This window comes from Anastrepha ludens, chromosome 4 (assembly GCF_028408465.1).
Source record: "Anastrepha ludens isolate Willacy chromosome 4, idAnaLude1.1, whole genome shotgun sequence".
Lineage (NCBI taxonomy): Eukaryota > Metazoa > Arthropoda > Insecta > Diptera > Tephritidae > Anastrepha > Anastrepha ludens.
In genome coordinates this window covers 61322465-61337498 of record NC_071500.1, presented here as the reverse complement: position 1 = coordinate 61337498, position 15034 = coordinate 61322465, and the positions used below count along the sequence as shown (strand labels likewise).

Below are 15034 nucleotides of genomic sequence, written 5' to 3'. Positions count from 1 at the left end.
TGAACGAAATCTTATTGAACGCGCTTGTGTGCGTAGTCACATATATTTGAGTGGGTTTAATGGAAAGGTAAAATAACCGCATGCATGTGTGCGTATGTGCCCGCTGGATATCTGTGAGATACACAGAGGCCAAACAAAGCCGAAATGTACAAACTGAAAACAGCAACAAAATGTGAGGCGATGCTCTCTTACACATAATTATTTTTTCGAAATTTTTTATATCTGCTTCTCGCCCGCTCTCCGGTAGCGAGGACGACCAGTGAGCGGAGATGCGCCGGCAGAGCCGAGTACTAAACTCAATGTAGGTTTTCACACAAACGCACATGCATGCACACATTTGCGAATAAGTTCGACGGCTGGTAGCAAATTCAAATTGAGCCGAGCACTGTCGAGGCGAGAAAATGAACGTAGCACCCCACACCACAGCATATTGGGCATACTTACACATACTTACACATACATACATTCATGTAAAATTGGTAGCAGCAGGCAGGCAGCCAGCCAGCCAGCCACTGCCGCAGCGCAGCGGTGCGGCTGACAACGAATAATCAAACCGAACGAACAAGCAAGCAACAGCACAGGCAGTACTACGGCCAAGCGAGCCATTTAGCTGAAGCAGTTTTTAGTTTCGAGTTTTGTGCTGTCGTTGGCAGTTCGGCCGCAAATTGAAGTTTAGTTCCTTTCTGGTTGCTGTCAAATGTCGTCATGTTTTCTTGAACGTACGCGCGACGCGGCAATAAAAAACAAAACATAAGATTCAAGCAGTAATTTGCATTCAACAACCAGTAATTATATAGTGGATGACGCGAAAAGTAAAAGCACGCAAACATTTAAAGAAATAATGGATACAAATCAATAACAAAAATAAAATTAATTTATGTAAAAATATTTTTTATAATTAAATTATTAAACAGAACAATTAAAATTTTCTGTCAACGCCAACACATTGGATTAACGGCGTTCGACTGATAAAACAAAAATTAATACAACAACAATAACAAGTGTTGATAAAAATCTATTGAAAGAAGTTGACAAAACCAATTCCATTCTTTATAAATTAATTAATTTCAAAGTGGTTATGTAGCGTGTGACAGCTGTAGAAAAGAATTTTGGAATATTAAGTGAACAAAACTGTAGCAACATTAAGTGAAGCGAGTGATAAGCGAAAAATTTACAAGAAATTGGAAACTTGCAAAAAATAAATAACATAAATTTCTGTGCAGTAAAAAGTGACAGACCAAAATAAAACCAAACATTAACAAAACTAATTTGTGAAAGTTTGGTTTTCACAAAAAAAAACAACAAAAAAAAATTGGATTAACTGCATTAACGGTTCGTGTCGAGTGGATTGTACATAAGCAAGCAAACACGGCTGGCGGACTGTTTGTCTATCAAGTGACAGCGGTGAAATTTGTTTGGCGAAAGGCAACAAATGTTACGAGAGAAAACCAAAAAAAATTTGGAGCAGTGCAATAAAAGTGCTCGTCTTGCAAAATATACATAGTAACAACAGTATAGTAACAGTAAAATGCAGAAACCAGTGCCGGACGCAATTTTTTGCTAAAAAAAGGGAAAAAATATTTCACTAAAGATTACGAAAAAGTTACAAAACTAAATGTATTGATTTTTTTCGCAGAACGTAGTAAAAATATAAAAAAAATACAAAAGCACGTGTGGCAAAAAGTGCGCAACAAAAACAAATTGTAAACTAAAAATAATAAATAACGCACACAGCTGATAAGAGGAATTAAATTCTATGATAACTGCTTTTCAAAGCAAAAATAAGTGTTAGCTGGAATTGAAAATGTTATTAAAGCATTAAATTGATTTAAACTAACAAAAACAAAGTGTCGTTCCAGAAAAAATTAAAATAATTAAATTGTGGCAAAATCAAAAATTATGCAAAACTGCGATTAAAAACAAACAATTTCAATTAAATTGTGGCAAATTCTAATGCAGAACCACAAGAAATTGTTACGACGCAAGCATACAAAATTACGATTGTAAAATTTAAGCAAAACTAATTAAAAAAAATTAGAAAAATTGTGAAAAAATAAAATTTGATTAACTAAATTTTAAAAGCAAGCTGCAACTTGAAAAATAAATTTTTAAAAACTGTGGCTCCCATAATGTTTTCAACGCCAAATGAGAAGAAATAAAATTACGCTAAACTTTCTTAAACCTTTGTGACTTTGTGCAGCAGCAAAAACAAGAACTGTGTCGGGCCCTGCATGTGGAGCGTTTATGCGGTAAATGCAGTTGCTAGACGCAAGAATTCCTCATTAAAAGCAAGCGCTCACGCACACACGCACCGCCACAACGTCGAGCGACCACACACATTCGCACCCATACTATCAACAAAAGAACACGTGCAAGCCGACTTGAGCCAGCAGAGCAGCAACAACAGCGGCCGATAAGCGATAAAATGTAAACAGCAGCAACCACAAGACAACAACAAAAATATAATCGCACATCTATTACGCCAAATAGTGCAGGATAGTGACGCGCATGGAAAGCATGAAAAAATATTTAATTCAAAAAGTAAATGAAATCTTACTAAATTGCTTAAGCAAAAAGTTCCTCAATACAAAAGTAATTTAAAAGAATTTTTCTTCACTTAAACAGTATTATTGAAAAAAAAACCTAAATAATTAAATTAATAGCAACAACAAATATTCCTAACTAATTAACTGAATTGTCAATGCATAGTGAAGAAAGGCAAGCAGAAAGTTTGACGACAAAAATAATTGAAAACATTTTGTACTGAAAGTCTTTGGTGAACATACATGCGAACATGCATACAATTTAATTTTACTTAATAAGTTAAACTCAAAAGAAAAAGAAAACAAAAAAAAACAAACAACAGGAAACGAAGTGGAGTGCAAGCGGCCGCGAGAAGGTCAGTGTTAATGTGTGGTTTTTCGAGCGATGCAACTGATTGTTGACAAAATTCCCATGTTTTCGAAACAAACAACGAAACGTAATTCCAAAAAGTAAGTTCAGATAAAAATATAATCCAATCGTACGTATAAATAAATAATTAAATTTCCATTAAAGATAGAAATTAAAAAATATTTTCCAACAAAAAAATATTCAAGAACACTCGCAGTTAGAAATTAAAAGGAAGAAAAAGCAAAATCGTAGCTAAACATAGCAGCAAATAACTGTGCAAAAATTTGCTCTACTTCCAAATTTTGTAAAAAGAAATTTAAAAGTTTCAAAGTAGGTACTTTTACAGACATTTGGTGCAACAACCGTTACGTGTACGTGTGTGTGTATGAATCGTTGCAGTGGAAAAATCTAGCAAATTTGCCTTACTGTTCCAAGCAAAAATAAACAAATTCTGCACACACGGAATTAATATTCAACTGAAAAAACAACAACAACAAAATTTATTATTGCAACAACAAACCATTACAAACAGTCACAACAAGCGCCATTCAGCACTGCCGCAGCTGCTAATATTTGCAAAGCAACAACAACAACAACAATTGCATTTAATCTCCATCCATGGATTTGTTAAGTGAAATTTAGGTAAAAAATATTCATTTATTGAATTCAAAACCTAAACATATAATAAATAGTCAAATGCTTTTAATAGTTAGTGTACACAAAATAAAACAAACTAACTAATTCCACCGAAATATTTGCATATTTGGTGAAAATGGAAAATATAAATTTACATAATTTTTTTAGCTGTTTTCAAGCTAATTTGTGACTGTTGCTAATTTTCTTCCGTTCAAATTGTTACAAAAATGCATTTCTCAGTGTATGTATATTGTTGTTGTTGTGTGTATACTTTTTAATTATTTTTGATTTGGCCCGAAATATTTGCTTTTTTTGTGTTTAAAAAAAAACAAATTTCTCTTACAATTAAGAAAAACTGTATTGGTTTTAAATTCAATTCAAAAATTTATTTATTTGTTGTTATTCGTTGTGATCATTAAAGTGTTTGTATGTACTAAGTGAGAAGATACAAAAAATATGAAATTAAAATTTGTTTACCTAATTTTTTTCAACTTCAACTTTGAGTGGAAACATGATTTTTTTATTGTTTGTTGTTCTCGTGAAAAATTAAACAAAATTGGAATTTTTAATTTATTTTATTTATTTTTAAATTTATTGCATTTATATATCAGAAACTATTTTTTTATTGTTGCAAAACTCATAAAAAAGTTGTAAAACTTTTGTTTTAAATTATTATTTTTTTTAATATATTTTTTTTTTTTGAAATTGTGTGTAGCTTATAAGAGTGTTCTGAATTTTTCGGCATTAATTAGTTTCTTTCCATATTTAGCAAAGTTGAGAGCTTATATTTTATTTAAAAAGCATTTTTTAAAGGCACTTTTTATTACTGTATTAATAATAGTCCAGACAGCTAGCATGCCCGTTGAATATTTGTATGATACTAAATTTTTAAATTACAAAATTTTCAAAAATTACCGTTCTCCATAAAAAATCAATACGTAAAGTAGCTGAAGAAAGATGACAATGCAAAGCAAGCAATTCAAAGAAATAACAGTCTACAATGTAAAGCATCTAATAAGTCGAGAAATACTCATTGAGATAAAAATACATTCATTCCCATGGTAGCCGGTTTTACGTTACCGAAATAACTCGGGTTTTTCCCGACCAAGGGCTGCCGCCCCAGTAAACTAGCCCTGTCTAGTGTACCGTATAAAAATACATCAAAATCCTATGCCATGTACGTCTGAAAATTGCCGGCGTTTTGGGGAAAAAACGCAGTGTGGTTGAGTTAAGAGAACGAAGTTCTGGAACTATTAAACCAAGTACAGTCGAAAGAAGTCCAAATTTGATAAAATCCAAAAATGAAATGGAATTAGCAAGCAGTTCAAACTTAGTTGAATCACTGGTTGATAAAAAGTTCAAGCCAACTGAAGGAAAGCATCCCCAAGCACCATAAATAACTAATTTAGAAACGTCTATTGACGATGAGTCTCAATATGCTTGCAAAAAATATATTGAAATGCGAAGGTAGCCAAAACCAATGCGGCAAATCAAAGCCTATTTATAAACTGAGTCGCATGGCTGTGCGAAAACAGATTCTAAGGCTTCACAAAAATTTCATTATTTTGACAGAGCATTTGATGAGTGTAGGTGAACAGCACTTGTATCCTTTCTTAGTCGCATTAACACAGGTAAGCGCATAAAAGGTCAGGATGAAGGCAATAAAGCAAGAATTCATCCAACTTCAAAAGAAAGAGACAAAAACAAAAAAAAACATTTGGAAACAAAAGTACTTTCTCTGAGCCGAGAATAGTTACACTAAAATGGAATCATGTAGCAGGTAAAGGTAGCAGAAAGTATGTCGCCTCAACAAGTTGGGAAACAAAAGCATCAAAAGCCAATTAAAACGCATGTAACGTTGATGATCTGCTAAAAATATTGAGCAAAAATATTTGCTCTCACTGCGAAAGTTAGAAAACTCAGAGTTGACTTTGCTGCAGAGCAAAGAAGAAAGCACATCGAAACAAAATATAAACTCGACGCAATAGCATCAAATCAGCAATAAGGACAGCAGGTTTGCACCAAGGCCACCAAGCCTGTATTTTGAAGTAGATCTGGAGATACTTGCACGTACGAAAGGGCAAATAAGAAAACATAAAAGCAGATGAATAAATGGACGAACTTCCAGGAACAATAGTTTGCGTGTACAAGACAAGAGCTTCCAACATGAAAGCAGGCGCCAAATATCACACAGAACCGCTCTCGTTACTTTAACTGAAAATTCGCCATATGTGAATGACTCCAATCCATACCTACATACGCCAGTGTTGCTATGACACAGGCAGAAGCACCACAATTTCTGAAACACTTTCAAGACAAGTCAGAAAGTAAAATGACAAATGAAAAATGACCACCAGAAAACATTAGATGGAGAGGCTCCAAAATAGCATCTGATTATTTGAAGAAGATTGAAGACATACATATAGGATCCAAGTTCGAAGCCTGCAAATTGCAGAACCCAAAATCTTAAATAGAGGATACTAGTAAAAAGAGCTGTGATTGCTCCACAAAAACAAAATATCCCTAAATGCAAAGTAAACTCACGCTGAAGAAACAACAATTCAATAATGGAGGAACGATCACTTAAGGAGGATCAAATGTTTGAAAACAGAGTTTCAGAGAAAGCGTTGTCACAGAAAACCCAACAAAGAGGGCTAGAAAGCGCGTGATTCTCCCAGCAGGAACAATCATGTCCACAAAGAATCCAAATACAAAGTCTTCCAACAAAACGGAGTTAAAAAGCGAACTATCATTCGGGCAGGTTCAACAGTTAGACAACAAAGTCTTAGCGAAAATATTCTCACGACACACCCAAAAAAAGATAGTTTAAGAGCGGAATAGCATCACAATTAAAAAAACGATATGAGTAATGAAAACAGAATGCAATGCTGGGAAATATAGATATAAACTTAGGGTGATTGGGAAAATTAAGCGTTGATATTTGGGGAAAAAGATGCCAGATAGAAAAAACAAAAAAGTCAGAAAGTCGATAGTCATTTCAAGTCCATCAAACGGGATCAAGCAAAAGGTCATCTAGAGTTGAAAAACTGATTAAGTGAGAGAGCGCGAGAGAGAGAGAAAAAATATTGCGCTATGAAAATTATCTGGCACTACTGAATGTCATAAACTATCAAAAACCCAAAAACAAAAAAAATTAAGTACCGGAGAGCAATTGAGTATCAAAGGGTTCATGTTGCTATATCGATAATGTTCCTTGTCAATATTAGATTTGCTCTTTTTTTTGTGTTGCTCACTTTTCTCTATTTTCTTCGTCGCTTTGCAATACTTACACATAGACATCTTATTTTGCAAGCACTTGAGTTTTCCATCAAATTAGTTTTGCTGATTTACTCGACCTTTTATATTACTTGTATTAAGAAAAATGTATTGTTCTATGTACATATTTTAGTGCAACTTTTAGTTACACGACTTCATAAACCAACATCAAATAATACAAATTAACTAGGTTGCAAAAAATTTCTTGGTGATTTCAAATATTTCGTGCTTTAGCCCCCAACAAAATTTGGCTATGCAAAGTTGTGTAGTTAGCAACATGCAGTCAGAGTCAGTGACCTACATATGAAACACAAAAACTACAAAGCATTGTTCTTGTACTTGCACACGCTTTGTTGATATTTGTGGAGTGCAGAAGTCGAATGGAAAGAAAGTGAAAAGGGCTAAAGGCGGAGAGGTGCTGCTAAACGACATTTAAGCATATTTTCAAAAATTTTCTATGCTAACGGTTTCACAAGACTTAGAAACCTATTTACCCTTAGGATAAGAGGGAAAGAAAGGGGAACAGAGAAGAGCGATTCATGCGCGGATGAGTATGGGTGGCAAAATGTTGCGAGTGGTCGTACTCTGCTTTTTAATGCAACATTTTGCATTTGGACTTAAGCGAGTCGAGTTTTTAGTGGACGTTAATTGAATGTTATTCAAATTATTTATGTTATATAGAGTAAAGTAAGAGCCATAGTGAACTATATTAAAAACAGTAATCACAGCGTTATTATTTGAAAATATAGCGAATTTAGATAAATGATTATTTTTATAGGTAGTCAATAATCTCTTACGTAGACTGTGTTAGTTTTAATTACACTGTGGAACAAATTCAGGTTAGCAAAAATTAGGTCCATTCTGAGAGTGGCGGGTGAAAATAGAGGCGAAATTAGAAGACCCGTATCGCGCCGTTTTTTTATGTTAGTTCGAATTTTTTTTAATCGGCCTTCGAAGTTCGAAATCGGAGCAAAATTGTTTATATGGTTTTTGGCTATAACTCGTCGACTAATTGATATTTTTTCAAACTGTAAAAGCCAAATTATTGCTAGAGACCTGTGCAACAATTACAATTTTTGAAAAAATTGATTTCGAAAATTTTTGTGGTACTTATGAAACAATATACTGAAAATCGGCATTTGACTGCAAACTTCGAAGGCCGATTAAAAAAAAATTCGAACTAACATAAAAAAACGGCGCGATACGGGTCTTCTAATTTCGCCTCTATTTTCACCCGCCACTCTCAGAATGGACCTAATTTTTGCTAACCTGAATTTGTTCCACAGTGTTATTCTACAGTGTATATATGTATGTACATATATAAATATTTATATAGAAAAATGCTTTGTAGGCCCTGTTAGCTGGTGTGTATGGTATGGCGTAAAATTAGTCACCCTACGGGAAGATTTATAATTTTTGCAATTGGCAACTGTCAACTTGGCAGCAGTAGAGCGCATAAGCAGACAGAGCGCATAACGTTCAAGATTTTCATCACTCAAAATATCACTCACTTTCTTATTTAGTAAAAAAGTTATTCAATAACAAAAATGAATGATTAATTTGGCGCCATCTGCAATAATATTTTATATTATTCTAATAATGAATATTAATAATAATAAAAATAATAATAATTATTACCATTTAAATAGCGGGGTGTAACAGTTTGGAAAATATTTTTATGCATATACATATATGTGCGTATATACGAGGTGTGTTCAAAAAGTCTCACGAATTTTGTATTTTTTTTTTTCAAAAATTATTTATTTATTCATTAATAACTGTTTGTCCCCTTGAAAGTGATCCCCATGAGATATTATGCACTTGTGTCAACGTTTCTTCCAATCTTCGAAGCATTTCAAAAAATCATTTTTTTTATCTTGTTCAGCTCCTCCTTCGATGCGGTCTTTATCTCATCAATCGTAGCGTGTCGTCGTCCTTTCATGGGCCTCTTCAGTTTCGGGAACAAAAAGAAGTCACAGGTGGTCAGATCTGAGAAATACGGTGGCTTCCATTAAGGTGATTGAGCATTGATTTCCACGTCATAACCATAAACCCACGCTTCGTCACCAGTTATGACCCTCTGAAGCAAATTTGGGCCGTCGCGGACAGAGTCCAAAATCTCTTTAGCAATGTTCATGCGATGCTGCTTTTGGTCGAAATTGAGCAGTTTTGGTATGAATTTTGCGACGACCCGTCTCATGCCCAAATCATTGAAAAAAATCGAATGGCACGAGCCAATCGATATATCTAGGTCCTCAGCAACTTCTGTAACGGCGATTCGACGACTGGCCACTACCATTTTCTTCACTTCATCAATTTTTTCGTCTGTTGTTGAAGTGCTCGGTCGTCTGGTACGCTTTTCGTCGTTCACATCTTCTCGACCTTCTGAGAATATTTTGTACCACCGATAAACGTTGCTGTGGTCCAAAGTAGCTTCTCCGTATGACACAGTCAACATTCAGAATGCGTCCGCGCACTTAATTTCGTTTTTGACACAAAATTTGAAACAGGTTCTTTGATCCATCTGTTTAAATAGGTAAAAATCGAAGACGAGCAAGCAAAGCATCTGTCAACAATTAACTGAACATTCAAAATGGCCGAACTTGTCGGCATGAGTGAGAGACATGAGTACCAACATATCGCCACAAAAAAAATCGAAATTCGGATACACGTAACCTGCGAAAATTCAAAATTCGCGATACTTTTTGAACACACCTCGTATGTGTGAGCAATGCAAAATGTTTGTTTATTTGTATTTGGTGAAATTTTGCAAGTTCTACGTCTGTTTGTATTTGATTAAGCAATTTCAGCGAAAACAAAGCAAAGCAAATGTTATTCTATGTACGCGAAACAAATACACATGCACAAATAAAGATAAGCATTCGATTTTTAGAAAATTAAAGTAATAAAAAATAACAAATAAAACTTCAAAACAATGTAAGGCCAAACTCCCTACCAGGTGGGGCAGACGCTGGCAACTCTTATAGCCAAATAAACCGCTGAAAGCCCTGGCGGTATGGAGTTCCAGTTTTAGCGTTGCACACAAAATAAGAAAATCCAATATCACTTGTTTGTAACCGAAATTATCTAAAACAAAATCTTCTATCACACTTCTTGATCCTCCTCCCACCCATCAGCCTTCTACATCTATGTTGCATGATAATAGATTTTAGAAAAATATTTTTTATCGGGTTTTTACTGTACTTTTGTCATATCACGCTTGTTATTTTGCACACACGCCTTCATTCAGGCAGTCTGTTATACAAATTTATATACATACATAGACACATACATACGCAGTTATGTAAGTACGAAAATGGTTTTTTTAGTGTCATCAATGCGCTGGTTGCGGCACTGTGCTGCGCATTGAATTGATAACAAAAAACAAAACGAAAAATGTAACGCCAACCAAGCTTATCTACTGAATTTGTTTTTTTTTTCCTCGTATAGTGTGCAAAACAACGATGTGTGATAACTTTTTAGGTCAAATATACCTTTATATGTGCTTACATATCTATAAAACTGTAATGTAATTCACCTAGAAAATAAACATACATACATATGCACGTACGTATGAGTGAGTGATAACGCTAGTGAGTTGCAAACCAAAAACTGAAAAGTTATTTAAAATTAAAAACACCCGTAAGGGGGTCACAAAATCTGTTAGTTGCTTACTAAGCCGAAAAAAATGTATCGAAAAGAAACAAGATAAATATTTAATAAACAATTATGTGAGCTATAATCGCCTAATGCGAAATTTAATACTTTATTTTACACCAAATACTAATTGTTGAAATTGTCAGCATGTAGCCTATTACTGGTACCAACAGCCTCTATTGATGAGATCCCAACCTCTTTGGTTATTAAAATTGCAAGAAAAAAAATGTTATGAACATCTGGCTGCTTGGAACTTCATTTAGTATTCACTTTCTTATCAGAATATTCCTCATTAAATCATATTACGAGTCTCTAGACAGAAATTCCAATATGCCAATGACCCGTGAGATCGGCATTGTGCCTGCATACGTCGTTCATCTATGTATTAAGGCATCGAGGTAAGTGAGCACTTGGGGTGCCATTTAAACTGATATCGTTAGAAGCCAATAATAGAGATCTGCAGCTATTTATCACCCAAGTGACAAGCTGAACTCCTTGCCCATTTATTGGTACCTACTAATAGTCTACTAGTTAGTAAAAGGATTTCGCCTATCCAACAAATTCACACCATTTTTTGCCAAGAACGATACAAAATTTTACCATCCAAATCAAAATTATTAGAGCAAATTTGGCTGCTAAAAGAGGACTTGACAGCAGAATTTTGCCTACTCATTTCAAACATATTCTTACGCTCTTCTAATCATTCGACCGCCACGAAGTAACATGGGAGGTCGCTGCGTTGATTTTTTCTTATTTGACCAACACAGTCTTAGTTTTTGCTCACCTTTGCTGTAAACAAACCGCTGTCATCTCTCTTATTACGCCAGCAAACCAACGGATTTCTTCAAATTCGCGGAGAACCGATTAGCGGTTTGATATTGGTTACATCTTTGCATTTTGCAATTGTGATAATTTTTTATTTCTGTATTTTGTGTCAATGGGATTGTATTCCTTTCGAAGACCGTCTCAAATAAACAACCAAGCTTAACTTAGCCGCTCCTGTCAAATATTCGTCTTACTCATGATCTCCTTGAAGTTTATGTGTACATATATATGTATCTCTCTTTCAATAAGAAAAATTTGTTTTTTCGTTACTTTCCCCTAATGCATGTATTCTAAAAATCCATCAAACCAACATTTACAATAAGTTACCAACATTTTTGAATAAGAGACCCTAAACAACATGCTTAGCATCATTTACCGTTCATGCTGCACTTTTGCTCAATTTGTGCATATTATACCCGCATATCCATGCATATACTCAAAATATACACATACTTCAGCATTTTCTATTGCTATCAAAAGAGTATTCTGCAAATTTCCCCTTGGTTGCCGTCAGAGCAGAGATGAAGAAAAATTTTCACTACCCTCACTCTAACCCTCCGCGCCTTACAATTAAGGCTAGCAGCGAGAAAATGTTGTGCTATTCTGTGCTCTTTGAATTGAGTGAAAGAATTGTTTGTGTTACTTGTTTTTTAGTTGTTATTATTGTGTTTATTCAATTTCTATTGTGTCGTGGTTATTTCAGTGCTCGCCCTACAATTCATTTGGCTGGCACTTTCTTTTAGTTTTTCTCATGCTTTGCTTAAAGGCAGCTGAAGCCGCGATCCCGCAAATGAAACGACCGATTGGCAGATCATTCACTTATTATGTACTCTAGTATTTATTTGGATGCATATATATTTATATGTAAATATGTATGCAGTTTTGTTTGTTTGCAAGCATTTTCCATGTTTAGGCATCGCTGCTGTGCTCTCATGTCGATCAACATGTACACATACTTACATACAAGTATCACTCTGCTTGCGAGTCACCACTCTCTCCGAATGTCGTATCACACCGCTTTCTTTGAGTGAGCGCCTCGTTTACTGTATAGTTTACATCGAGTAACAATCATTGCAGTCTTTTGCATGGATGTTGGTATGTAAGTATGTGCGCATGCAGCGTCTTTATGCTATCTCAGGCATATCTTTAGAAACCATACACATGCATATACACACATACAAATGGAATAGTTGGATTCTTTTTTTGGACATTCAAATGTTCGTATGTACGAGTATTGATGTATTTTGAAGAACCTCGTTATTCATAGTTTTTTCTTCTATAGAAGATGCATAGGTAAAGGAACATATACATATGAGGAAGTATACACACAGGCATATATACTTGTATATTTATAGTTGCATGCATCTGTGCATCAACAGCGCAAAGGGTGTAAGCAAAGATCATTCATGCATTTTGTATAATTTTGTAACTTCTTTCAACATCTCTGCTCTGCTCTTTGATGCTGTTTTGACATCTTCTGCTTTTGCTGCTGCTCTGGTATGTCAGCTTTGTTTCTTTATTTTTTGCAGTTCAATCAAATGCATTGCCCTTCTTCGAGTATATAGTTTATATATATGTATACATATGTACATATATACGAATATATGTCTACATAGGTAGGTATGTGCATACTTCTTCGAGTATATAGTTTATATATATGTATACATATGTACATATATACGAATATATGTCTACATAGGTAGGTATGTGCATACCTGTAAATAAGTATATATCCATCAACTTCTTGCTGCTGGACATTTTGGCCAAGCAAAATATTTTTCCCAAGACCCAAAATAAAAAAGGTGCATACAAAAGAAAATTGAGAAGATACATAATAAGTGAATGGATAAGAATGCTGCTTGTTAGTGTAGAAATTTCATGAGCCAGTAATTTTTTGGTTTACGTAGGTATGTATGTACATATGTATATGTTTTTGGAAGTTCGCCGTTATCTGGGTATTTTTGAAGAAAATGATGATGTTGTACTTTTGTTGGTTTTTTTTTTGTTTTTATGCTTATTTCTTATTATTATTCGCTTGTTGGCGTATCTGCGCATCTGCGCATCTGGTATTTACTGCCCACACTCATTTTCTTCGCTCGCTTTTCGCTTCCATCCAGCTACTTGAAAGATCTCGAGGTTTGTAGAGCTGGAATAGACAAATAAATAGCATTGGTGTTGCGGTCATTGTACTGTTACAGAACAACTGCTTAGTTTTTCTCTGTTTTTTTATTTTATTTTGGTTTTGCTTCCTATGTAAGCGTTTATGCATGTATGTATGTGTACGTAGTGTTAGATACAATTTTGTTTTGAAGCGTTTCAATTTTCATGGTTCAAACGGGTTTTTAATACATATGCGCATACATACATATGTACAGAAATATTTGTACTCATTGATCTACTTACCCTAGATCTACATACTCATACATACATACATATGTGAGTACTTACATAAATAATATTTAATTACATAAATAGTAAAAAATATTAATCTATTTTTAAATATACAAATATTATTGTACTACTTTAAAACAAGTAGAAGGACGGCCCAATGATATGCATAACATTAAAACTCATTTTAAACAACCAGTTCGCAACTAGTGTAAAATGGACTAGCTGCGCAACTCATCTCAAAGCAACCAGTTGTGATATTTTAAACCAAATACGTCTGTATTTTTGAAATTGTTCACTATTTTCAAGTGTAAAAGTGGCATTTTAAAAACATCTTTGAATTGTAAATATTTAATCTATCGTTTGGAATCACCTTCCTTTAACTAATCAACAGAATTGCTTTGAATGGTAAAAATTACAAATTAATAGCTATATTAATACTTACAATAAAAAGTTATAAACTACATAATTTAAAGACCATTAAGCTTTCTTTAAACTCACTTTATAAAAACTAGTTGTAAACTAGTTTCAAATAAACCAGTTAACAAGTAATATATTTAAAAGTCTTTTTCTTATTTCATTTTATAATCGCTTTAACAATTTACGCTCGTGCTCAACTTATAGGGAGTCATTGTTGCTTCCTCGATTTTCGTGAACATTTTCAATTCCCTAAATGAACTCCTTGCTGCTGACATATGCAACAACGAAAAACAGCTGCGCAAGCGTATTAGCACGTGCGTATGCAGGCGTATAGCAAAGGATCAGACCCAAAGGGCAGGTGTGCTACTGCGCATACACGCACACTAAGGCTTCCAATCATAAATATGGCATTTCCCTTTCTGTAAGTGTATATGTGGATATATATTTTGGGCTGAGTAGGTAAGTTGTTTGTGGGCTGCTAATTGACGAAATTAGCTATTCGTATTGCCGTATTTTACTCACCCATACGTTGATACTTTCATGCATAGGTGTTTATGGCTGCATTTGTAGGTAATAAACGTGTGTTTCCTTTACGCATTGGGTTCTCGAAGAAATATTAGGCTCTTCACAATAAATCCGTTGCGTCCGTTGCGGCGACGAATTCGACTGATAAGCCATTTATATGTGGTAATGTTTCCTTGTGACAGCTCGGTAAGTTTTGCACATCACCTCAGTCAAATATGTCAGTTATTATGTAATATATACATATGACGTAGCTATTCTTCAGCTGTTTGATAATAAAAAAATATTTTCACAACTATCTTTGTGGGTTTTTGTTTTTTTAACTTTTCTCCCATTGATACTGTTTGGAAAGCAGTCTTAATCCAGTGACTTCAAGTTGGGTGAACAGATACATATGTACGTGAACAGCTTCACGAAC

At 34.3% G+C, this 15034-nt stretch overlaps 1 protein-coding gene across 2 annotated transcripts in view; it reads left to right on the top strand.

Annotated features, from left to right (window-relative positions):
• The first annotated feature begins 614 nt into the window (after window positions 1-614).
• LOC128862596 (zinc finger MIZ domain-containing protein 2) overlaps window positions 615-15034 on the top strand; it is a 95615-nt gene continuing 81195 nt past the window's right edge. Inside the window, exons 1-2 of one of the 2 annotated variants that reach the window (XM_054101320.1) lie at window positions 2975-2993; window positions 3058-3534. Coding sequence is in view for 1 of the 2 variants with exons in the window: in XM_054101319.1 (XP_053957294.1) it covers window positions 2929-2993 (65 nt within the window). In the remaining variant the exon portion in view is untranslated. Of the gene's footprint in view, window positions 2994-3057; window positions 3535-15034 lie in introns of both variants that reach the window. The other variant, XM_054101319.1, reaches the window with a different exon arrangement.